The sequence below is a fragment of the Abrus precatorius genome, unplaced genomic scaffold (genome assembly GCF_003935025.1).
Source record: "Abrus precatorius isolate BTA unplaced genomic scaffold, Abrus_2018 Scaffold10, whole genome shotgun sequence".
In the NCBI taxonomy this organism is placed as follows: Eukaryota; Viridiplantae; Streptophyta; class Magnoliopsida; order Fabales; family Fabaceae; genus Abrus; species Abrus precatorius.
In genome coordinates this window covers 31,476,149-31,500,184 of record NW_020874292.1, presented here as the reverse complement: position 1 = coordinate 31,500,184, position 24,036 = coordinate 31,476,149, and the positions used below count along the sequence as shown (strand labels likewise).

General features: G+C 30.6%; 4 protein-coding genes across 4 annotated transcripts; all 4 read left to right on the top strand.

The window, feature by feature from the left end:
- Window positions 1-1,035: 1,035 nt before the first annotated feature.
- Window positions 1,036-2,189, top strand: LOC113853016. The gene has a single exon (XM_027483443.1). The coding sequence runs from the start codon at window positions 1,109-1,111 to the stop codon at window positions 1,820-1,822; it is 714 nt and encodes a 237-aa protein (XP_027339244.1). The 5' UTR covers window positions 1,036-1,108; the 3' UTR covers window positions 1,823-2,189.
- Window positions 2,190-10,498: 8,309 nt separating this feature from the next.
- Window positions 10,499-11,973, top strand: LOC113853002. Its single transcript, XM_027483431.1, has 2 exons — window positions 10,499-10,876; window positions 10,969-11,973. The coding sequence occupies exons 1-2, from the start codon at window positions 10,724-10,726 to the stop codon at window positions 11,869-11,871; spliced, it is 1,056 nt and encodes a 351-aa protein (XP_027339232.1). The 5' UTR covers window positions 10,499-10,723; the 3' UTR covers window positions 11,872-11,973.
- A 3,087-nt stretch (window positions 11,974-15,060) lies between these two features.
- LOC113852857 (protein TRIGALACTOSYLDIACYLGLYCEROL 4, chloroplastic) lies at window positions 15,061-18,138 on the top strand. The gene is made up of 5 exons (XM_027483244.1): window positions 15,061-15,397; window positions 15,834-16,083; window positions 16,440-16,803; window positions 17,210-17,535; window positions 17,888-18,138. The coding sequence occupies exons 1-5, from the start codon at window positions 15,138-15,140 to the stop codon at window positions 18,083-18,085; spliced, it is 1,398 nt and encodes a 465-aa protein (XP_027339045.1). The 5' UTR covers window positions 15,061-15,137; the 3' UTR covers window positions 18,086-18,138.
- A 2,222-nt stretch (window positions 18,139-20,360) lies between these two features.
- On the top strand, window positions 20,361-23,360 carry LOC113850370 (methyltransferase-like protein 13). The gene is made up of 9 exons (XM_027480898.1): window positions 20,361-20,618; window positions 20,960-21,076; window positions 21,291-21,359; window positions 21,462-21,481; window positions 21,560-21,612; window positions 21,728-21,758; window positions 21,872-21,950; window positions 22,677-22,816; window positions 23,141-23,360. Exons 1-9 carry the CDS (start codon window positions 20,450-20,452, stop codon window positions 23,171-23,173), a joined length of 711 nt encoding a protein of 236 aa, XP_027336699.1. The 5' UTR covers window positions 20,361-20,449; the 3' UTR covers window positions 23,174-23,360.
- The last annotated feature ends 676 nt before the right edge of the window (window positions 23,361-24,036 follow it).

The following is a 24,036-nucleotide window of genomic DNA, read 5'->3' as shown; positions in this document are numbered from 1 at the left end:
TTGACATGGTTGAATCAGAGGCGTCCACAAAGTTATAGAACAAAATACAAAATCAATTGAAAATTATAAGTTAACAAAAATTAGAGAGTTAAAAAATAACGTGGCAATGACACACTAGTCCATTTTTTAGAGAAAAATATTTTTAAAAGTTATTATCTTTATTGCTAAAATATATTTTCAAATAGATGCACATAAAAATAAATATGGGAAATGTGAACATGCTCTGTTTCTCTTTCTCTGGGTTTGGGGTTTAGATGGATACATGGGAGTGTGTGGTATTCAGTTAGGCACTTAGCTATGGTCAAAAAAGACTTAGGCTGCGAAGTGTCTTTATTAGACATAACTCTTATTCTCTTTCTCCTATTAGATCTGTTTGACATGGACTTTGCTTCTAGTAAAAACACGTGGGTTCACACATTGAATTTCTACTATAACTACGAGTACCTCATACAATCATGTCTAGTATGGTGGGTGGGTGGGTGGCTATGAGCACGCATATCTTATCATTTTCAACCTTACAGTACACATTTTTCTGACCAAGACCCCCTCAAATGCTCCAACATAACAAACAAGGAGTCCAAAAGTGATGCAACTCCCTGTTTTCATGTCGTCACCCATTATAATTATTATTTCAACATCTCAAAATTAAGTTAAATACAAGTTTTATTAAATTTAAATATGTCTATTTTAATCAATGTGAGTTACTTCTAATATTACACCTTTGATTCTCCTTAAATAAAATTTTGAGTTCGAATTTTATGAATAAAAATAATTTCATAAAATTATCTCTTTGGGCAAAGTCTTGAGAGTGAATAAAAAAGATAATTGGGGTTTAAAGAAAAAATTGTCTCATTTTGAATGTAAAAAATATAAACTTCCTAACACGTTATTTCCTGGAAGCACGCCATTCTTTGGAATCAAGTTTCTCCCCCGTCTCTATCAAAGAATAGTCAAAAATTGGACATTTTACTTTGACTATGACAAGGCACTATATACATAATAGAGCTAAGTTTCATTCTTTTTTAAAATGGAGGAGTATGTCATAGAGGTAAAGAGTGATCCCTGAGCCTCACCTTTTAGCACCTACTTCACCAAAATCAAAACCCCCATGAGGGATACCAATACCATGACCATGACCATGACTGCTACTACTGATCAATGGATGCAATTCTATCAACAACCTCTAATGGATGCTCTGCCACCAAACAGAGAAGGCTTCTCTGATGCAACTGTGATGACAACTAGTCCCACACCCACCATGCCATCAGAAAGCAACAACATATTGAGCCCAACAAGTGGCCAATTGACACCAAAAGGTAGTGTATCCAAACCCATTAGAAGGAGGTCTAGAGCTTCCAAAAGAACTCCAACCACACTCCTCAATGCTAATACCACCAATTTTAGAGCATTAGTACAGCAATTCACAGGTTGTCCTAGCACAACCATGTCAACACTAGGGGTCCATAAGGGACCTATTACCTTAAATTTCCAACAAGGGAGTGGACAAAAGATTCAACATAGCGCGAGTAGAATAATTCTACCATTTCGTAGTACCAAAAGCTACAACAACAACCAAGTTCATCAAGTGCCTTCACATCTTCCTTGGCAGAAGCAAGAGGAACAAGTGCCTCAGCAGCAGTTGTTGCAAGAACACCACAATGGTTACTCCATTGATTATGTGAAAAACAGTGGTTTTCTTCCATCTTCGGGTAACTCAATTAGGCCTACCACTACCATGGTTGTCTCTGATGGCTTGCTTATGGATAATGACTTTGGTTTGCATGATCTAACTGTGAATTCCTTCCCCAATGATACTTTTTAAGAATTATTTATGGCCATATTTTATGTGATGAAAATGTTTAATTATAAAGGATTCTATTATTGAATCCTGTTCATATTATTAGAAAAGTAATACAACAAAATGGACTTGGTTCATATATAGTTGTAAGCATACTATCATAAAAATAATTCGCAAGGATTATATGCATTAATTCCTTTAGATTTAATTTGCCTTATTTCTCTGTCTTTTTTTAATGGTGAATTCCCTTGATTAAATTGTTGTCCCTGCAGAGAAATATCTTAGTGTTTGTCTTGTTTGTATATATATTTTTTATTGTAATGTGTACGGGTTGTATTTCTCACACTATGAACAAAGCCTCTATTTCCCCTTCATATTTATGTATGTTTTCATTTTTTAACCAGTCTATGATCACGCTATGATCAAAACCTAGTTTTTTTTAAGCTTGAGGTTTCAAACCTAAATAATAACTCTGGTTTTATTGTTTGTGCACCCAATAATCAAACTTTTAAAATTGGGTATTCAGGAGGAATAACAGATGATCGATCCTAATGTTTCATCAACTGGTGGAATTTGAATAACGATTAATACAACCTTTTACAAGCCTAGTTCACACACTCCTATCTTTCCACAAAACCCGTCCTAAAAGTGACGACTTAGCTCGTATGAATTACGGGTTTTGCATTGTTATTGGCATTCTTTCCAATTCTTGAGAATGGATTATTAGATATGCAAAATAATTCTCATAACACTTAATCATTTTTCTCCCTTCATCTCTTTTCATCATATTAATCATCTAATCATGTAAATTTTTTTCATAGCACTCATATTGTTATATAGTTTTTTTGTACAAAATTTCTGAACAAAATAAACAAATAGAAATTCTTAAGTTTTTTAATTTGGTGAAACTTAATCTGAATGGCAAGCATCGCCAGTATTCAGCACGTGAAGGAGCATGTAGAGTAGGTGTCGAATATATGTGCATCATATAATAATAAAGAAAACTGGTCAGACAAGTTATCTAAGTATGCTTCACACAAGTCTTGCAGAAGGTTTCAATTATTCATTGTGTGTTTTTCTTTTTTCTTTTATTTGTCATCAATTATTCATTGGGTTGAATATGATGGATGGTTCAAATATGCGATGATGGATTGGAGTCTTGGTTACTGGGACCGGCTTGAGTGTGAACCGGGTCGATCGGAGTGAAAAGGTGGGCTCTTTTTGGCTCCATATGCATCCTCAATACACTGCTGTAGCCAAAGTCAATCCTTATCTTTTCTATTTATAGGGTTAATTTAATATCACGCACACAATGGCTTAAAAAAATTTTCATTACATAATAATAAAAAAATTAGCATCCATTAGTACATATGTAAAAATTATATATTTACACGTCATAATAATATTTTTTAAAGTACAATATTAATTAATTTAATTATTAATTTAAAGATTCTTATTAAGTAAATTATAATTTTATAAAAAAATAAAATTATTAAGTATTTTTTTACATTATTTTATTTCAATGGTAATAAATTTTTAAGATATAAATAAATATTAATTTTTTAATAATATAATTACAAATGTTTGATATACATAATAAAAAATAATATAAAATAGTTTCACAGTTAAATTAATTAACTTTTATTTTATAAAAATTGTTAAGTAATACAAATATTTAACTTTATCATTTGATTTGATGTCAACGGATTCTTACTCATAATAAATAATAATACTACTATATAAAAAAACGCAGCACAATGTAGGTCTCTAAGAAACTAATTAATGATAGATAGAACTAGGAAATGTAGAGATGAATTATCTATATGTTTAAATAATATTTCTTTGAGAATAGTCAACTTAGAGTTTCTCATCAAAATATAACGTTTGTATTTCTATTACGATTTTAGAAAATATTAAAGGGAGCAAATTATCATCACAATGAGACTCACATCTAGCATGATATATATATTAATTGTTGATCTCCCTAGTTAACAAGTTTAGGCTACAAAACAAAACAATTCAACTCTATTAATAACACCTTTTTTTCGTTTCCTAAATGACAACTCCAAGTCTCCAAGCTTTTCGTTATCACAATTTCTTTTATTATTTTACTGGTTTGAATTGAAAAAATTATTGAGTCTACAAGATCAGGGCTATTAATCTAAATATAACTTTCAGTCATTTTTAGGATATAAACCCCGGAAATATCTTACTTAACAACAATTAAGTTCCTTGAACAAACATTGATCAATTCGCATCTTTTACTACCTTCAACTATTTTTTTAAAATACGATAACAAAAGACTCACAAACTAATAAACAAAAGACTAAACTCTTATCTATTATTAAAAGTGTTCATTAAAAAAGAGAAAGATATTAGTATTTGTGTAGGTTTCATAATCTTTCTTTTACTGCACACGCATAATAAATAAAGACGATCCTCACACATAAATATCAACAAACTAAAATAATAAACAAATTAATGAGCCAAAAAGTATTCAAAATATTAATAAAAGAAGGAAAAAAATAGTAGTTAAACTCACCAGATGACACAAAGTTTCACACTTTAATTCTTATATGTACTTAAAAACTAATACTGTTGAAGAAAAATCACATTTTTTTTAAATAACAGATTTTATTTATAATATTTATATAAGAATTTGTGCAATAAATTTGACTATAATTTTTTTAAAATAAGTTAAAAATACATTTATTTTGATAACTTTCATTCATGTTCTCCCTAGTTCTTGTCACCATCTATTACAGTAACGTTTAGCTAGTGATTGACTGCTGGTTATGGAATCATCTTGCATGTCATCATAAACTTTGCATCACTAATGGAGTCGGAGATAATTCATTGCACTGACTAAGAAAAGAAATATTCTCAATATTACCAGTGATTGACTAAACATATTCAACTTATAACATGTTTAAACTTTTTATGATTTTGTTAACATCTTTAGAGTTGATTAAGCATATGAATATCATAAATTTTATTAAAAAATTATCAAAGTTATTTCACTTTTTAAATATTTTTATAAAAAATATATTTTTTAATGGAACTGTTTTACTTTGAATTGCTTAAAATTAACATTAAAGATTGATATTAATATTTCTCTAACCTTGTATATAAAGATAATATTTAGTGAATAAAGAATAACATGATAGTTAAATTATTTTAAAGTTGTATAATTCTATTTTAGTTTCGCTTGAGCCAAAATCCTTTCACCCCACACTAAAAGACTAAACAATTTTTTAAAAAAAGTATTTATCCTTTATAAATTTTTTAGTTTATTTTTATAAGATTAAAAAAAAAATTGTCAACATTAAGTGTTGAGGTTGCTATATTTTTTAAGCTTTTGTCTAAAAGTTTAAAAAGAAGAAAAAAAAATTTAGAAGATAGAAAAGGAAAAATAAAAAGAGGTTAAACTCTTCTCTTATTTATATGTTTGTAAAAGAAAAAATTTAAAAAGTATTTAAAATTTTTCTCTAAAGTCATTTTTTAAAAAAAATTTATAAACTCTAAAAATAACTATTTTTTCCTCTCACACTCTTTAAATTGAACTTACAAGTAAAGAATTTCAGATGTACATCTTAACATGGTGGGTATCAGATTGCTTAGTTTAACACCCAAAGCACGTATTTTAGATATGAAAAATTATAGAAGGTGGTATTTACAATTCATGAAAAATAAAATGAGTTAAAAACATGTTTGATTTATTTGATGAATAAAATGTGTTTGATTTAGTGTTAAGATAAATTTTTGAAATGTCCAAATTTGAAAATGAAAAAAGAAAATCAATGTTTTGACATTTCAATGCATGGCATCTTTGCTTCGTCATTCTCATCCTGTTTGCACCTTTATTCCACTTCTTCTCCCTATTCTTTGTCATTCTCTCTTTGCTTCTCTCGAATGATTTTAAGGTCCTTATTTTCTTTGAAAAGGTAGTAGAATTGTAAAAGTAGAGTTGTTGTATAAGCAAATTTTAAAAGAATTAAGAGCGTTGATTAGATTGTGTGTTAAATAGATAGCTAGGATTGAAACTAAAAAAGTAAAAAACCCGATAAGTAACTTAATTATGTTGTTAGTCATGAAGGGTAAAAAAGAAAATAAGAAGCTTATATATATATACATCTGAGCCGTTGACGAATGAGTAATACATATTCTTTGTTTATGAGGTAGAGGTTCCTTCCAAGCATGAGAGTGTTAACATTGATTATGGCATCCTAGAAAATTAACCACCAACCTTATTCATCTTGTCATATTTATTGTGTACTGTCAAAAAAGATGAAATGTCGTTCAAAGAAAATGAAAATTGAAAAAGGAATGGTACAAATAATGTTGATAGACTCATAGTAGTCTGTATCTTTGCATGACACCATAATCCCCTGTGTCATTTTTGTTTCTTATTGTAATGATAAACGATTACAATGAAGCAACATGAGACAAATGATACAATGTAGGAAATAATGTTGTATGTTGTTAATTGTACATTGGTTTTGATCCAAAACCATTGTAAAAAGTGTTGACATATTTATAAAAGGCACTTTCTACATCGGTGTGATTAGATAACGTATGTAGAAAAAAGGGTAGATTAATATTTAGTCTTATGAGTCATTTTTGAGAGCGACTGATGTAGAAATTAAAAATTACTCAGAGAATTGCAGAAGAAATATATATAAAAACAAGTAGATAGACAATTCATTATTCTCACTCTAGAGTAACTTGTCGGAGCTAAATGAATACTGACAATAAAAGGAACGTAGCATCTCTCATACACATCACCACAATCTAACAATTCCTGTGGACAATTTTATTTTATCAACCATCAATTTTGCAAGTGAAGTAAATTGAGATTAGAACAAACCAAACATGTTAGTGTTACTCCATGAAATGCTACTTGGAAAAATGATTATTTTAACAACAAACTTAGCTTAAAACACAAAATTTTAATAACAAATGAACAAATGAACCAACCTGAAAAAAGTGGAATTAGCTTCTGTAGCACCAACTTTGGCCAAATATAATTTACCTGTTTCGGTGGACCGTACAACAAAAAGGCTCTCCAAAGTCTTCATTTACTTGAAACGAAACATAATGAAAAACATTCAATAGAGACAAGACAACACTTCTTTAATTATTTAACCGAACAAATGAAATGCACCAATGAAAAACTGAGAAAACTTCGCAGATAAGATAACTGCTTCCTACAATGCTTGTTTTGCACTCTCCAACCTAGCGACGTTATTTCACTTCACATTCAAAAAATTTCAAATAAACACCCAACACTATTTATATCGGCTCTGTGACCAACTACTACTAAATCTACTCTTTTTTAAATATAGCTCACCATTTTCTGTATTGACTTTGTAAGTAACCAATGTTCAAACTTATTTCTTCCAATATGTCACTTTTAATATCTGATTTTTAATAAACTCGATGTACATTTACATGACCCATATATATCCAAATTTTCTAAGTTGAATCGTCACACCTCGACGTTGTTGTTCTATTTAAACTTGCTTTATTTTACCAGTTATATCACAAAGTTGTATAAACTGACTTTTTCAACTTTCAATTTAGGATAAAGAGTTTTGCAATTTACTAATCTTTTGTGACCTCAAATTGAATGAGAAAAAAATAACAAAAATCAATGAAAACAACAACGTAATGCGGAAGATGAAAAGAACAAGATGACAAACACCAACAACAGGAAGAGAAAGAAAACACGGAGAAGGAATGAAAATATGAAATTACCAATATATCTTTTCATAAATATAATTTAAATAATTAGTATTCTGTAATTCATTTTTAACCATTCAATTAAAATCAATGGTCTAGTATATATGATATCTTATGTATAATTTTTTATTTTTATTTTTTGCAAAAAAAGGAAAGATATTAGAATCCACTGCTTCTCTCATCTCAGTTTTCATTTCTTTTTTTATAATTTATTATACTTTTACTTTTCACCATTTGTTAAGTTTTTCAACATTTGCTTGCGGACCAATCTTTGGGTATTGGTGGCAAAATATTATATAGTAACGTCACTTAATTGAAATTAGGATCTTCACAAAAATGGTTGAATTTGTGTACAAATGGCACTTTGTTCAAATGGGATCTTCATTGACTCTACCTTCCCTGGAAGTAAGGATTTTGGATGGGAGGAACTAATCAAGACACAACACCAAGCTCTGCAGTGGTTCTTCACTTGTAAATGGTTTGGAAAGAAATGAATAATTATATTATAATCATTCATATTCCACAAAATCAAATTAATAAATGACGAAAAAATTGGCACCATATATATTAACTTTCTTTAAAAATGTCTTAAAGACTAAAATTTTATAATTGAAAAATCTTCATAAGCTAAGAACCAATTTAAACTGGACTCGTGCAATTAATCATCTTATGATCGACAGCCTCTGAACTAGATTTTACTTCAGCGTTAAAAAAGTTGTTTTAAGAAATCAAATTCTATGTAAAGCAAGATAATATGAGTGGGAAAATGCTGAGAAATTTTATATAAAAAGAGAAATTGCTTTTATCTAAAATTTTATTTTACTATCTTTGATGAGTACTCCACACGCATATCTATAAAATTAGTTCATCGGGTGCAAGCAGGTCATGAGAATTTAGATAAAGCCACTCCAACATAACTATTTCAACGTTTAAACCTCCCCATCATAGGAAAAATTTATTGAGAAACACAGTTCATTTCTATTGCAATTAATCATTATTGCGTTGTCTCAAATTTTATTTGTAACAAGTTCTTATAAAATACTTGAGATTTAGTTGTAAAAAATATCTTCACAAATTTCTTAATTTTTGCATAAATGGTTTGATTTTGATGAAATTAGGGAGATGTTTGGTCCAAATTCGAATAAACTAACCTAAACAGCCCAAAATATTAAAGATCCTATTGATTTTTTAAGGTATTCTCTTTTTTTCTAACTACACTAATATTTTATTTTTGCATCATTCAAAAATAAATTTCAAAATATATTAATTATTTTTAGAAATTAATTTTCAGAACTTAAATCCGAAATTTAATTTAAAAAAAGTGGTGAAAAAATCAACATTTTAATATATAATTTTCCCTCTTGATAGTTTTAGGGAATTAAATATTTTTCTCTTTGGATTTTTTCTTCAACTTTTCTCTTTGTTTCAAGAGATGATTTTTGGACAAAAACGAAGAGGAATGGTGGGCCTCGGCCAGATAATGAAAAAGAAACAAAAGTTGTGGCCCACCCAAGTTTCCAGCTTTAGTTTCATCCCTTTTGTTTATGTTTTTGCCTACTATTTGAACTTCCACAAACACATTGATACGTCGAATTGGGGATGCGTTTTCTTAGGAACTCCGAATGGCTGATGACGATGAAGTTGCAGTCTTTGCCAACACAAACTTAGGCACTCACATTGCTTTCAATGCCCCCCTTGACATTACAGCTGCAGCACTCAAAAGTAAGCAAAAACAAAAAGAAAGTCCTTTTTTTCCTTCAGATTTTAGATTCTTGGTTTAACTAACTTACCCATTTGAAGGTTTTGCTGATTGTATTGTGTTGTTTTACTTGTAACTTCTCCCTCAATATGTTGTGGGTTGTTTTTCCCTCTCTTCTGTGTGGCATGTTAGTTCTAGAATAATGTTTCACTTTGTTTGATATGAATTGTTGTGGAGGGGTTTGTCTTTTGAGTTATGCTTTTTTCTTTTACATGTTTATGCTGGAAATGGGGGTCTTTTGCACAGGCTTAGATAGATTTTTTGGTTCAATTCTTACTCTTTTACTTACACCCATTCAATCATTTATTTTGGGTATCTATTGTGCGGTCTGTTATAATGAAATGCAGTTATTCTTTTAGCCAAACATGGCCTAGCAGATAGATAAACCTTGTCATGCTGTTTAATATAATTCATATAACATTATAGTAGAGAAAGCCTAGCATTTGGATTAATGAGTCTGGATTTGTATATTACCTGTAATTTTGGAGATTAGTTCTTCAATACAATGTTTTCATTTTGCAATGGTGGAACGGGTTGCTGTGTTAGCACGTATAGCTCTATCTTCACTTTTCAGTGAAACCGTAGTTATGTTTTGATCAATTTATGATATTTCACAAACTGTTTCATCTCAAGAGTCAAGAGATAGGTATTACAATTACTATCTTTTTGCACAACTGAAGTTTAGTTAGGCTAAAAAGCATTTGACCCCCACAAAGAGAACAGTGTAATTGTCTTGCGTATTTCCAAATTGATTGACTACTAAATGCAGCAGCCTTGTGCTGATAGTTTTGCTTCTCTAGATTTCTATTTTCTTAATCAGATAAGACATCCGTAATTGGCATCTAACATAATTATACATAAATCTTTCCAGGGCAATTAGTTTTTCTGCAAAAGCCAAAAATGAAGTAGGTTTCTCTTTCTTGCTGTTAACAAACAGTTTGACTAGAACCAAACCTGGTTCTTTTTTCCTTTGATGGGAACTCATTCGTGAAGTCCATTATTTTGCACTTGCTAGCACTCAAAGTCTTTGATTGTCAAAGTCTTTGTTGGTTCAAATCTTACTCTTTGTTTGATATGATATCACTTGCTTGACATATTCACAACTTCTGCTTCCCAAACCTGTGCCTTGGATGTAGGGTGGTTATAGTTTAGTCGTTATTCTTCCTATGTTTTATAGCACTTGATAAGGGAGATAATGAACTTCAAAGGGCTTCACCTTTCAATTTTGGGTAGTTTCTTATGTATCATCTGCCCTTTTGTCTTAATGGTGGGGTTTCACATGGCATATTCAAAATCTAGTGTGTCCTTTGAGTTTGAGTCTCTGTTAAATGCTTTGCCTCCAATTCAGGTTAGTTTGTCCATATAATTAATGGTCCGGAACACTGTTGACTATTGACCTTTGTCATTATCCACAAACTTTAAAAATGGAAAGAATAGGGCAGGACAGTCATGAAATTTCTGTTCAAACTGTTGCAATGAAAAATAATTGGTGTAATGATTGTTCTGCAGGAGAGTTTGAGAAAGTTCACTTCAGATGTTTACCAGATATAGGAGAGATCCAAGTTAATGGATTAATGGTACATAGTTTTCTTTTTATTATCTTTGTATCCTTTTATGAATCTCTGTGACAGTTAGTTTGTGCTCAACAAGTTACTGCATATTGTCCTAGGTGAAGCGAAGATCATGCTTCTACTACCTGCCTGATTCTCTACCTATGAAGTATGCTTTCCCTGCAATGAGAGGATCATGGTTTCTTCATGTGGAAGTGGAGCATTTAAAATGTTTGTGCATTCCATGTTCACCCTGTGATGCAGCTGTTCTTTCAAAACATAAGGACTATACTGAGGATAAGGCAAGACACAATAGTGAGGAAAAGAGAATAGAAAGGTTCCAACCCTGTGCATATTTAGTGGAAGAGCACAAAACTTCTAATCATGTTTCAAAGAAGCAGAAGAAAAAGGAAAATTCTCATGAAAATTACGCACAGAATGCAGCCACTGGAATGCCAGAAAGATACTCCTTCAGATTTGGAGACAAACCTACTGGTATAACCAATAACAGTCAATATGTGATGCGAGATAATAAGGTTGAAAATCTGGTTGAGTTACGTACTAACTCAATACAAGGCAGTCTCACTAGGATATCAACACAAGTGATATCAGTCACAGGTATAATCAATAAATATTTTTCAGGTTTTAATGGGATTGACAATTGTAGCAGCTCTTCAAACTCAGATGTTACATCTAGAGCTGTTCGTAGTGAGATTGAAGTTCATTCAAACACCAGAAAACTTAGTTGCTCAAAGAGACAAAGTGATTTCTTGCCGCAGTTCACTCCCAAAACACCTCCACACGTCTTGCATGAACCATTGCATGCTGGCTTGGTTTCCAAAAAATTAAGGGGAACAAGTAGAGGATCCAAAGTTGGGAAACGTATACTCGTAGCTTCCCAGAGTCTTGGGGCTACTAAGCATGGCCGCACACTATCTTTCTGTAAATTTAAAGATAAAAAACTGCTAAAGGATGAAAAAATGAATGGTTCAATATTTTCTTTCAGTGACAGTGACGATTGACATTTTAGTGTTGACTGTTAAAAGGGTGTAAGTATAACACAGTGATTAGTTGTATTTGATCCATTTATGTGGGCAACAACTTCTAAATGTTAGACTTCGGATCTAGTATTACCATGGAGGAAATTATGGGCAAAATGATATAATTGCAACTTGTAGATCACAAGAAAGCAAATAGATGTGTAATCAGCAGTTTGTTCCTGTTAAGATTTTCTTGCAGAGATGTCAAAGCTAACGTTATTGATTCTCAAATGTGTCTAAACATGCAGGTATTAGCCATATGACTATTGTTTAGCAAAAGAATGAGAAGAATGGATTTTATAGTTTTCAGCTTTTGTAGGATCGTTAAGTTAATCCTCCATGGCACTGGGTGAAATTCTAATCACCTATGAAACATTTATCCAAGTCCCCAGATCAGTTTTTTTGGCTGAATTGTACTACTTGTATTTCCTTTATCCAAGTGTAAATTATGCAGTTTAATTGGCCTTATTGTTTATAACTTCTGAAAACATGAATGGATTCTAACATGCAGTTGCAAACTAAACAAACTTTTTCATATTTTGTTGTAGTCTTTTCCTAACAACAACATTATGTTTCATTAAATGAGGCTTGATTATATGAATTAAACGATGTTATTTAGTTCAATTAAAAATCAATTTTTTTAGCAATGTATTCTCCTAAAATTATAAAATTGCTATATAGTCCCAGTAAGCAAATGAATAATACTAATCTAAGGACTTTATGGTTAGAAGTATTTGGCCAAGTGAATTCTCCTGTCATTTGCTATTAAATTCAAGTTGATTGTCTGTCTTTTATAATTAACTTGAAATGAGATGGTTTTAGCAAATGGAGTGTCCTGACTTTATATCTCACTTGAATCCATTTTCAAACACATTCTCATAGATATAATGCATCAAACACTGTTAATACAGTAGATATCAATCACCCTAAATTTGATATTTTGATGTTTCAAGTTGCCTTCATTCCAAATGATGCAGCAATTAATGACACTTGCGTAAACCTTGTGTTTCATTAATTAAGCCTTGCTTGCTAAATTAAACCAAAGCAAGAGAAAAAGAACAAAGAACGTTATGACTATGAGGCACAACACTATGATATATTGATTTAATCGCACTCTTTTATTTGAGAGCTAACCATCAATATCAAAAGAAACTTGCCATTTGCTAATGCTATAATTTTCCGTTTGTTAATTAAAATTTGAAAACTAATCATGTTAAGAAATATTGAATTATTTAGCCTTGGTTTAATGGTCCCGACACCTTTATGTTTTCTTCAAGTAAGATTACGTGGATGGAGATTTATTTATATAGTTTAAACTAGCAAATTATTGGCAAACATGTGAACTATATCAAACACTTGTACTATAGAATGAAGGCTTTTACTTTAGTTACTTCTAACAACCTCACATTTTTTTCGGTATCTTCCAAAAATAAGATTTCGGAAAGTATTAATTACTTTCGGAAATTGAATTCTGAAAGTTCATCAGAGGGGTGTAAAAAGAAAAAGTCAGACTTGAATAGAAAGCAAAGCATGGGACAGGCCCAAAAACAAAGCTTGTAAAAGCCCTCTATTGCCCGAAAAATTGGCGTAATAATCCGGAATGGTGTTGTTCTATTCAACCTATTAAGCTTATATCAAACATGATTCTTAATTTTTCTTATTTCTTTAAATCTTTATTTATCTACGGTTATCCTTTTAACATCATTAACCTTTTATTCTCTTACTTAAAGTAAATCAACATCATCATCTTCTACTTTTAATGGTAATGACTGATCCAAGTGTTTTTAACGGCCTTTTTTGGGTTACTACTGAAGCATGATTATAATATTGATAGAACTAGTTACTCTAACATAAAATGAAAAAGAAGAGATACCAAAGAAAGAAAAAGCAAAAAGGGGAATATATTTTGTCTAATTGTACCAGGCTTTATTCCAGTAACAATTAAAAAAAAAGTCTTTTATATTTTTATTCTGTATATTTGAGTTAAGCATGTTATAATTTTAATTATTATGCTTTCAAGCATTATTATATGAGTCTTGTTAGAAACTATAATTTTCTATCTCATGTAAGATTTAATTTTAATACTTGATGTAAGTGCTTTTAAGTTAATTTCAAAACTTTAATCTCACCGTTATTAAAAAAAAATCTTAACGAGGAAGGAAAAAAAACTTGTTAAGATTCTTGCACCTCATATTTAATTTTGGAATATCAATTAAAAGCTATTTCGAAAAGAACCAATTCCTGCTGATAAGGTGTCCATATTCTGATGAAAATGTGTCAGTAAATCTATTTAAAGTCAAATTTAAGAGGGGAAAATTAGAACACTCAAAAAACAAATATTTACTGAAATTCTATTAAAAATTTAAAATACCAGCTATTTTTATAGTCCATAACAGTTATTAACCTTTAAAGAAGGATTCTGCGGGTGAAAAACTTTCCAATTCATCACTAAATGTAATTTGTAAAATCGGGTAATTGACAAAATACAAAAAAAAATTGATATCCCCTGTTATAAAATGGTAGTTTATGGCAAACAATAGCTTTGCTGAAAACTTCACATGCTGTCAATAGTTTTACAAAAAATGAACAACAAAGATGGACTTTTCGATATATTTATTTTTTTAACTTATTCTATAAAATAAATAAATTTACATGTTAAATGGGGATTTGTCAACGTTAAATTATATATATATATATATATATATATATATATATATATATATATTAACTTGAGCTTAGAATATAGTTGTCTAATATTTTATTGCATGTTTGAAGATATTTATTTCAGAAAATAATTATTTTTTTATTTCTCTAAGGAATTAAGGAAACAATAAAATGGATAATTAATTTTAAAATAAACTATATTAAAGACAGATTTATTTAGAGACAAACATGCTAAATGCTACGTTCTTAATCTGTTTCTTTTTCTCATTTCCTTATGATATTCACTAAGGCCTACCTTTTAAAAAAATGAAAATTCTTTAAAAATTAAAATTAATTTATATATTTTAAAACTTTGAAAAATTAAATAAAAGAATTTCTAAAAAAATTAATTTATATTTTTCTACCTGTTATAAATTATTTATTAAAAAGTTAATGGAAAGTGAGGCTAACCAATTCCCCTACTATTTTGATTGAGCTTATTTGGTAGCTGACTATGAGTGACTGAGTGCGATTGAAGGCAGTGGACGAGTGAGTGAAGAAGAAAAAGAAGAAGAAACAGTGAATTGGAATTGGATTGTGAAGAGATGAGGAAACTAAGATGGATAATGGATGGAGGAGGGTTTTGGGATTTGGACGTTTCAACTCCAAAAACTCTTGATGGGTTAGCATGTCCCGTTCCTCAAGACCCTCTTCCTTTGTCTCTGTCACGAGGCACAAGGCTTTCAAGACACAAACAACTCCATTTCATGCACCGTTTCATGCACGCCCCTCTCATACCCTCCTTTTCCCAACCTCATGGCCTCACTCTCCATCATGTTCTCTCCCTACCCTTTTCTCAAAACTGGTAGTTCCTTCACTCCCTTTCCCAAAGTTTCAATTTTTATTTGCATTTCCCTTTTTTTCATTTCTGGGATCATTGTTTTCATGTTTTTTAATCACTTATGTTCAAAAGGGGGAAAAGGGCTTTTTTCTTTTTTACAATTGATATTTGTACAACTGAATTGTATATGGTTAGGTTGCTATTCTGCAATTTGTTACCTATTACAATGTGGGTGGGTGGATGGATTGTTATGAGTTAGTTCATTTAGGGTGGATTGTGAGAATGATTAACTTAGTTAGTCAACGCTTGTTTGCATTAGTATAATTATGAATTATGAAAATGATTGTATGCATTAGTGATGTTAATTATGTGTTGTTTCTTTGTTTGTCATAATTGAACCGTGTCTGTTAATTCTTGTTGTGTTTATATTGGCTGATATTCAGGTCTGAAAGACTTGCAGGTATGTGTCTTTGCTGGGTCAGTTCAATTTGCAGAGATTTGTTTCCTCTGTTAAGAGCAGTGAGGAGAAGCCGGAGCGGCTTTCTTCTTGGTTTAAAACCATTGGGAGACACCTACGGCAGAAATCCTTGTATGCCCTGAGCTTCTGTTCGGAGATCCAACGTACGCCCGATGAAACTTTTCTTTTTGGCTTAGATGCATATGGTGACAATGCCGATAAGCTTCGTGGGAAAGCAGTCCTCCAGCATAAGGTGAGCATTTGTATGTGTCTTGCAATGCTTTTATTCTTGGTGATTTTTAATATTTACTGCAAGTATGTTCTAGAATTCTATGGCAACGTTGTTGGATGAGGAGTCCACCTGTTAAATGAGCCATTCCATCTTTATTCTTATTTACTTTTCATGTTTTGTTGAAATCGGCAAGAATGTGACTTATTGTGAATTGCATCCCAAAGGCAACTTTTGCAATTTTCGATCATGAATTCTACATTAGGCACCCACCTTTTATTTTGTCTTGTGGCCACTTTTTGGCATGAGTTGAACTTGATTTTGTTTTTCTTCTTTTTTTTTTGTACTTATACACTAATTTTATTATTGTGTGGTTGTAGTTTCCAAATCATGATCTAACAGTGGAGGCTGTTTATCCTGGTCTTTTTGCCGATAATACTGGTAATTACTGGGACGTACCATTTTCAATGGCAATTGATCTTGCTTCTGTGACTACAAGTGATTCTTCCACTGCTTATCATTTGTCTGCTCGCTACACTTCGGGGTCACCTGAGCTGTTTGGAAATTTTCAAAATCAAAGCGATAGAGTACCACTTACTCTGCTTCCAGGCTTGGCCTTCAAAAGTGCCTTTTCTTACAAGAAGAAAATTGAACTTTGGAGAAGTGATGCTCCTAAGATGAAATCTGCACAACCATATGACATGTTTCTTTCAAATCCTAATGTATCTGCCTCAGGGATTGTTGGTAATTTTTCTCCTTGTTTGTAACATTTTTTACAAAATAATTGAGTCCAAACAGAAAAGGATATTTGGCCATGAACACTATAGATAACTAGTCATTTGCTTAGTGAAGAAGTGAGGAAACTGTCAGATATTTTTGTAACATTTCAAATGCTTGTTTTTGTCTATCATTAGATGGAAAGGATTGGCTGTCTTTGGGTATGATTTGAGGCAGTGGGTACAATGAGGGTATAATAATAGCCTTGGTAGCAAATGGTGCATTAGACTAGAGTAATACCTGATAACTAATCAAACACAGTGGCACTGATAATGAGTATCTTTGGCCCTGAGAATTTTCATGTTACTTGAAGTTATGGTTATGGAGGCTTTTAGATTATGCTTATTATTTCCTTGAATTCTTTAACCATAAGGTGCTGCTGCAACCACCGCCTTTGGGGATAATTCGGCAAGAGCACAAGTAGATGGTAGACAAGGATTTTTTCTCCAGGCTTCGGGAATGAAGTCTTCCTTTCTAGCAGATGTATTTGCATCCGCTTCATTTACAGCCCAACTTGGAAACTTCCAAAAGCTTTTTCTAGATCTTACACGATTTCAGGCCCGGCTGGATTTTCCTTCTGGTTTCAAATTTCTTTCAGGTGCAACAAGTCTAACACAAGATCTTCTCAATTCTCAAAAGCCAAGCATGGAAGCTCTTCAGGCAATTTGCCCCAATGCTACCTTATCCCTTCAGCAGCAGGTTCTTCCAATTAGTTCACAAACTTACTTGATTTCTTAGTTTTTGACTTTTGCTGATTATTAATCTTCATCTTGAAAAGACAATTTTTCCTTTGTAAATACGTTTGCTGAAGAGGGTTTTTCTTACTTATATGGTTTCCTATTGCTTTTCATAAATTAAAGTATGTACGTTATGGCTATTAAAAAAAAATCAAAATTCTTAATCCAAGTTTTGCTGTCTTGCCTCTATCCCTCCGCCTTATAAATACGTGCTTTTCTGATGTCATGATTCTAAACTTACACTGCCAATTCCTCTAGCATTTGGTTCTTAATGCTAGTAATGTTAACCAAGACATTTTATGTATATCTTGCAGATTGTTGGTCCTGTCAGTTTTAGAGTTGATTCAGGTTTTATAATTGATCTGAAGAACCCTGATTGGCCTATATATGCACAGGAACCTGTATTTGCATTGGAATATGCATTAAAAGTACTTGGTTCAGCTAAAGCAGTTGCTTGGTATTGCCCCAAGCGCCAAGAGTTTATGACAGAACTTCGCTTCTATGAAACATAAGCCATACATACCCCAAATAGGCACCGTAGAAATCTCTTCTGTTCCTTAAGTTGCAAAAACGCCTTGGTATATGGTACATTAGTTTGTCAATAGTCTTATGCTTCACAATTTCTAACTAAGCAAGTGGTTTTTTCCCTTGTTTTTCTATTTCTATTGGAATGGTTGTTATGGAAATGAAAATAAGCATTTCTGAAAAAGAGAACTATCTAAAAATTACAAGGTAAGAATTTTGTATGAGAAGTTATTTGGAAAAATGGTGTGAACCTCTTTTATTCTCAACTTTTCTGGGCATCATATTCACCTAGGAAGTGATGTTAATACGTGAATGATTATGTCTTCACATTCTTGCTGTATTTTTCAACGCTTTCTATCTTATTCATAATATACATTATGCAATCACGCTGTTTCATTTTTAAGAAAAATAAAAAATGTTTTTTTTTTCATAATAATTGTTTTTTTAACGTGTCTAAAAGGAGACAATAAGAATTAAAATTTAGTAAAATTTTGTTGAGATTTATAGGAAATCATAAATTTTAATACACTTATAGTTGATTTTATTTATAAATTAGTTTATGCATTTAAAAAGTTTACGTTTTAATTTTTATATAAATTTATTAATTTTGATTTTTACTGTTATAACACTAATAAAAATGTAATTAAAAAAAATAACTTTTATTAATGGTATTACAACTTGAAAAACTAAAACGCAATTATATAGTGAAACGTATGTTTTTGTTTAGATACAAGAACTAATTTGGACGTGAGCCAAATCACAAGTTGCCTTTGTTTGTTGCAGTGTTTTCTTTTGGTATTTGTTGTAGTTGTTAGTGTTTTAAATTTTGGTATATAAAACATTTATTAAGGTATGAGAAATTAATTATTGCTGCAAATCCAATTTGTGTGGTGACATGTTATTGAGACAGATGGAGTTGATTGCTGGCATGCAATACGAAACACATCAAATGTTCAAACAAACACCACTTGCTCTTTCGTTATTGGCAATAACTTCGTCATTATCGACGAGATTGAGACAGATTTTAAGCTGGAATAAGAAAATCTCATCACAACACATTGTTATTGTTCTTAAATTTAATTATTTCATTCAATTTTTAAATTTCTGTATAAATAACTACTACTAATATTAACTTTTTATAACACCATAATTGTATTAAATAATAAAAAAATCTCTTTCACCACGAGCTTAAGCTAAATCTATTGACCAATAAAAATTAAAACATGGTGATAAATGAACCAAATGTGAACAAAAATAACTAGTTGATAATAACAATTATGTATATGTGCTATGTGAAAGTAATTCTTATAGACTAATGCTTTTTTTTTTCTTTAAAGAGAAAGCAATGTTTCTTGAACATCCCTTTACTTTGCATTTCTTTACCTCAGGAGCGTCCTTATCACGTTAATGGGAATGCCAAAGTTTGGGAGAGATTACTTATATTGAAATGATGCATATATATAGTGACACATGTGTAAAATACGTGTAAATACTAATATTTTCTAAAGACATACAATTAAAAAAAGTAATAATATATTTTAATATTTTTACAGTAAATTATTATTAAAAAAATCCATTCAGTATATTTAAAAATTAAAATTATTTTATAACTAAGAAATATTTTTATTCCTATATTGTTTTCTCAAAAATGCTTAAATATTTTGTTATACTAAACAACATCTAAATAAGATATGATGATTTAAATCTTATATATAAAAAGAATTTTTACCAAACAAAATTTATCTTACCATATTATAAAATAAACAAAAAATTATTATCTATAGAAAGATAGAACATTTATCACTTTTTTATTTTTATGAATTAATTTAAATATTAAATTTTAGATAAATTAAATTTTATAAATATATAATTTTATTAACCTTTATTCATATTTTAAAAATTATACTAAACATGAGTTTTAATAAAAAATTTATTAATTAATTTTTTTATTAGTATAATTTTTATGAATTTAATCTATTTAATTTTTAAAATTTTAATATTCATAAAAAAATATTAAAAAAATAAATTTATTAAAGTAATTTCTAAAGTAACTTAATCTGCATTCTTTTAATATTTATTTTAAACTAATAAAAAGTTAATAGAAGAAAAAATAAAATGACGAAAGAAAGCTGAAAAAGGCAAGTGAAAATAAAGAGCATACAATAAGGGTGACTGACAAATTACCATAATGTGGGATGCCACGTCATGCAAGTGGATGTTATTTGTTTGTGTGATGAGATGAATTATGAAACGATGTTGTTGGTAATTGTTTAAGGTTTCCTTTCCATTTTAAGATTTGGAAGAAAGAGAGTAGTGAGTGGAAGATCAGCTTTGTGCATAGATAGATCGTGATGACGACGGGTAGCCAAGCCTACGGAGAAGCATGGTATTGGGACAATCGCTATTCCAACGAACCTTCTCCCTTTGATTGGTACCAAAAGTATCTCACTTTGGCACCCATCATCCAACTCTATGTCCCTTCCAACCACCCCATCCTCGTTGTTGGTTCTGGCAACTCAGGCATGTTTAGATCTCATTCTAACTCAAACCCCTTTTCTTTTGATTCAATCAAATCACTTTTTTCTTTTCTTGTTTTGATTACCATCATCAAAAATCCTTTGTTTACTATTGAGTGGCTACCCGTTTATTATATTAGAGATGCGTGTATGTAAAAAAAGAATTCAAGTGAAAGATAAAAATGATAGAGTTTTGTTAATTATAGCCTAAAGGGCTGTTAAGCATTTTCTAAAATAACATAATACATATCGTGTATGGTGTTACTTTTTGGTAATTTGAATATCCGAACTGTTTTATCATGGCCTTTTGTGAGTGTAAGAATATGATTTTTGTGTTGTTTGCAGCCTTCAGCGAGAACATGGTTGATGACGGTGGTTACACTGATGTTCTCAACATTGATATATCTTCCGTGGTGATTGAAGCTATGAAAAGAAAATACCGAGATAAGCCCCAATTGAAATGTATCCTTTTCTTTCTACTTTATGATGGATTTGGATTTGTGTTATGGTATGATTTTTCTTTTAAGGTTACAAATGCCACCTTTGTGATGGGATTCTGTATGCGTAAGTGTACTATTTTGCATCTTGTGGAACCATTAGAACAGTGAACTGTATAAATTTTTACAAAGACTTGCTAATGACTTTGTTGAGGATGAACTATCCTTAAATTTGGTAGATATGGAAATGGATGTTAGGGACATGAGTGGTTTTCAATCAGAGTCTTTTGGTGCTGTTATTGACAAAGGTGTGCTTACCATTCGTATGTACCTTTTTTTTTTAGGGTTTAATATAATTAGTACCTATTGGACAATGAATGATGCTGATATTGTTTGATTTTGTTCTTCAGGAACTCTTGACTCTATCTTGGTGAGTGATAATGCTCATTCAAATGCTAGTATGTTTAACAAGACTTGTAGTTTGCTCATTGTGTATTGTTTGTTTTAGTGTGGAAATAATTCAAGGCAAAATGCTACAAAAATGCTTGGGGAAATTTGGAGGTAGAATAAAACCATGAACTAAAGTCTATAGTTCTTTACGACTTGTGTTTTATTTTGGGTTTTTTTTATTCTTGATCTGTTCACCATTATTGAAGCAGTTGATGACACACTATAGGGTCCTCAAGGATAAAGGAGTTTATGTTCTGGTAATTGCACCTCTTTTATTTTGTATTGATCTGCATTCATTTCTACTCTCCAACAGATGAAATGTGTCTTTGTATTTCACCTGATCAGCCTTGACTAATTGTAAAAACTGCAGGTGACATATGGAGCTCCAGTACATCGCCTACGCTTGCTAAGGGATTCATGCTCGTGGACAATAAAACTTCATGTGATAGGTTGGTTTAAATCTTAATATTATTTTGTATTCCAAGTTTTATGAACATATTAAACCACTTCTGCTATATATCTCTCAGATGCGTGTAAACGGGCTTCTAGTTTTGGCTGATTTCCAGTTCTATTATTTACTGTTATAATTCAGAAGTTCAAAATAACATATAGGTTGGAATAAACTTGAGTTAACCATGAGATATACTTGTTAAGTAAAATGCAGTATTGTTGTGAGGTTTGGGGAGTGCTAAATTTGTGGGTACTGCCTCACTGGTTAAATGCACGAAGAATCACCATTTGGCTTTTGATATGTAACATTGTTTTTAGCTCCCCCTCCCTTTCCCAAAGCATCTTATTTAAGTGCTCCTTAATAAGTTGCTTATTTGGTATACTTTGATCAACTATGCCTCAGTTTAAATAAACTTCTAGAGAAGTCTTTATAGGACAAACAAATCAATTTAAAAACTGTATAAAATTTTTCTTATAAGTTGGAAACAACTTATATTTCTCTAGTTTTTGAAAAGATTTGTTATTTAACTTTTCTAAAATTTTGAAGAGATAAGTTGTTTATAACTTATAAGAAAAATTTTATTCATATTTAATATTGATTTTTTTCTTATAAGAACTTTAAAAGTTACCCAAAATGGGCCTATATATGCAATTTTTAGTCTTGTGAATTCAAAAATGGAGTTTAACAAGTCCCTTGTCAATAACCGCTGCAACGGTAAATGCAGAGAAACTTGCTTCGGAAGAAAATTCTGATAATCCAGTTTGGGAGCTGACAAGACCTGTTCCACTTAATGATGATGGAAGCTCTGTGGAGGAAGCCCTGGGACCGAATCCTGATGTGCATTACATATATATTTGCACAAAGGTAATAAAATAATTCGGGGTAGCTACTTTTCTTAACAATTATGGAGCTGTTTGGGTTAGAAATTATTTTCTATTTTCATTTCCTGTTTTTACTTTTAATTACAGAACTGTTAAAGATTTTTATAGAAAACAGTGAAAAAAGAAAATAAAAATTGTTTTCAGTATTTCTGGTAGAAATCTTTGAAAACATGAAACAGAATGAAAATAAGGTGATAAGTTTGTAAATAAAAGTAAAAACAGAAAATGTAATTCATACTTGTGAGAGAAGTTGAATGTAGCTTTGCGTATTTTGGACTAATCATTTTTATTATATTGCTTCTGCCAGGAAATATCGGCAAACTCAAACATAAATGCATGACTGGGCTGTTACTTTAGCGAGGAAGGCACTATTTTCACTCGCTACAAATTATGTTACTACTCTTTTACTGTAGTTGATCCTAGAACTTGTAATGTTAAGTCCACAAGCTTTTCTTTAGAACAATACGTATTATGATTTTCTCTATGTGTGATCTGTAGACAAAAGCATTTCTTTAATTTTAAATTTGATCTATGCTATGAGTTTTCCGTCTTACAGTTTTAGTGTCGGCTTGGCCCTAGAAACAAGCTTATGTTATTTTATATAATGAAGGTTGAGGTTGTGAGAATACTTAAAAAGTTTCGATTTTCACTAAACACACATGCAAAGAGGGGTAAAGAGCTTTAACTGTGCTTAAGCCCCAAAATAGTCAACACCAAAATAATAACTTGATATTGTGTAAATCAAAAAGTATATATTTCATATATAAATTTTACACGTTAATAAAACCAGAAAAAGTTCAAAAGTGATTGGTACAATTTTTCAATAAAAGAGGTAAAGGAATAAATAATATTAATTTTAAGGAAGGTTAGTGTATTTAATTTTAAATAGACAGTCTATTAAATTTAAATACAAAAAGGTTGTATATTAACTTTTATTAGAATATATAAAAAAATTATATAATTATATCTATTGTGAACTCAACTTTTAGCTCTATTAAACTCTGTTTATCATTTTATAATCAAATAAAATAACTAGACACGTCACAGTCTGTTAATATTATTGAGATCTAATAAAATTGAATTTATCTGACATACTAAATTTCAGTCACACTTTTGAAAGATTTCATATCACTTTAATTATTTAAATTTATTTTTTTTATGGGTTTTTCAACTAAATTTGTAGTTTTAAATTCAAATTTCAAT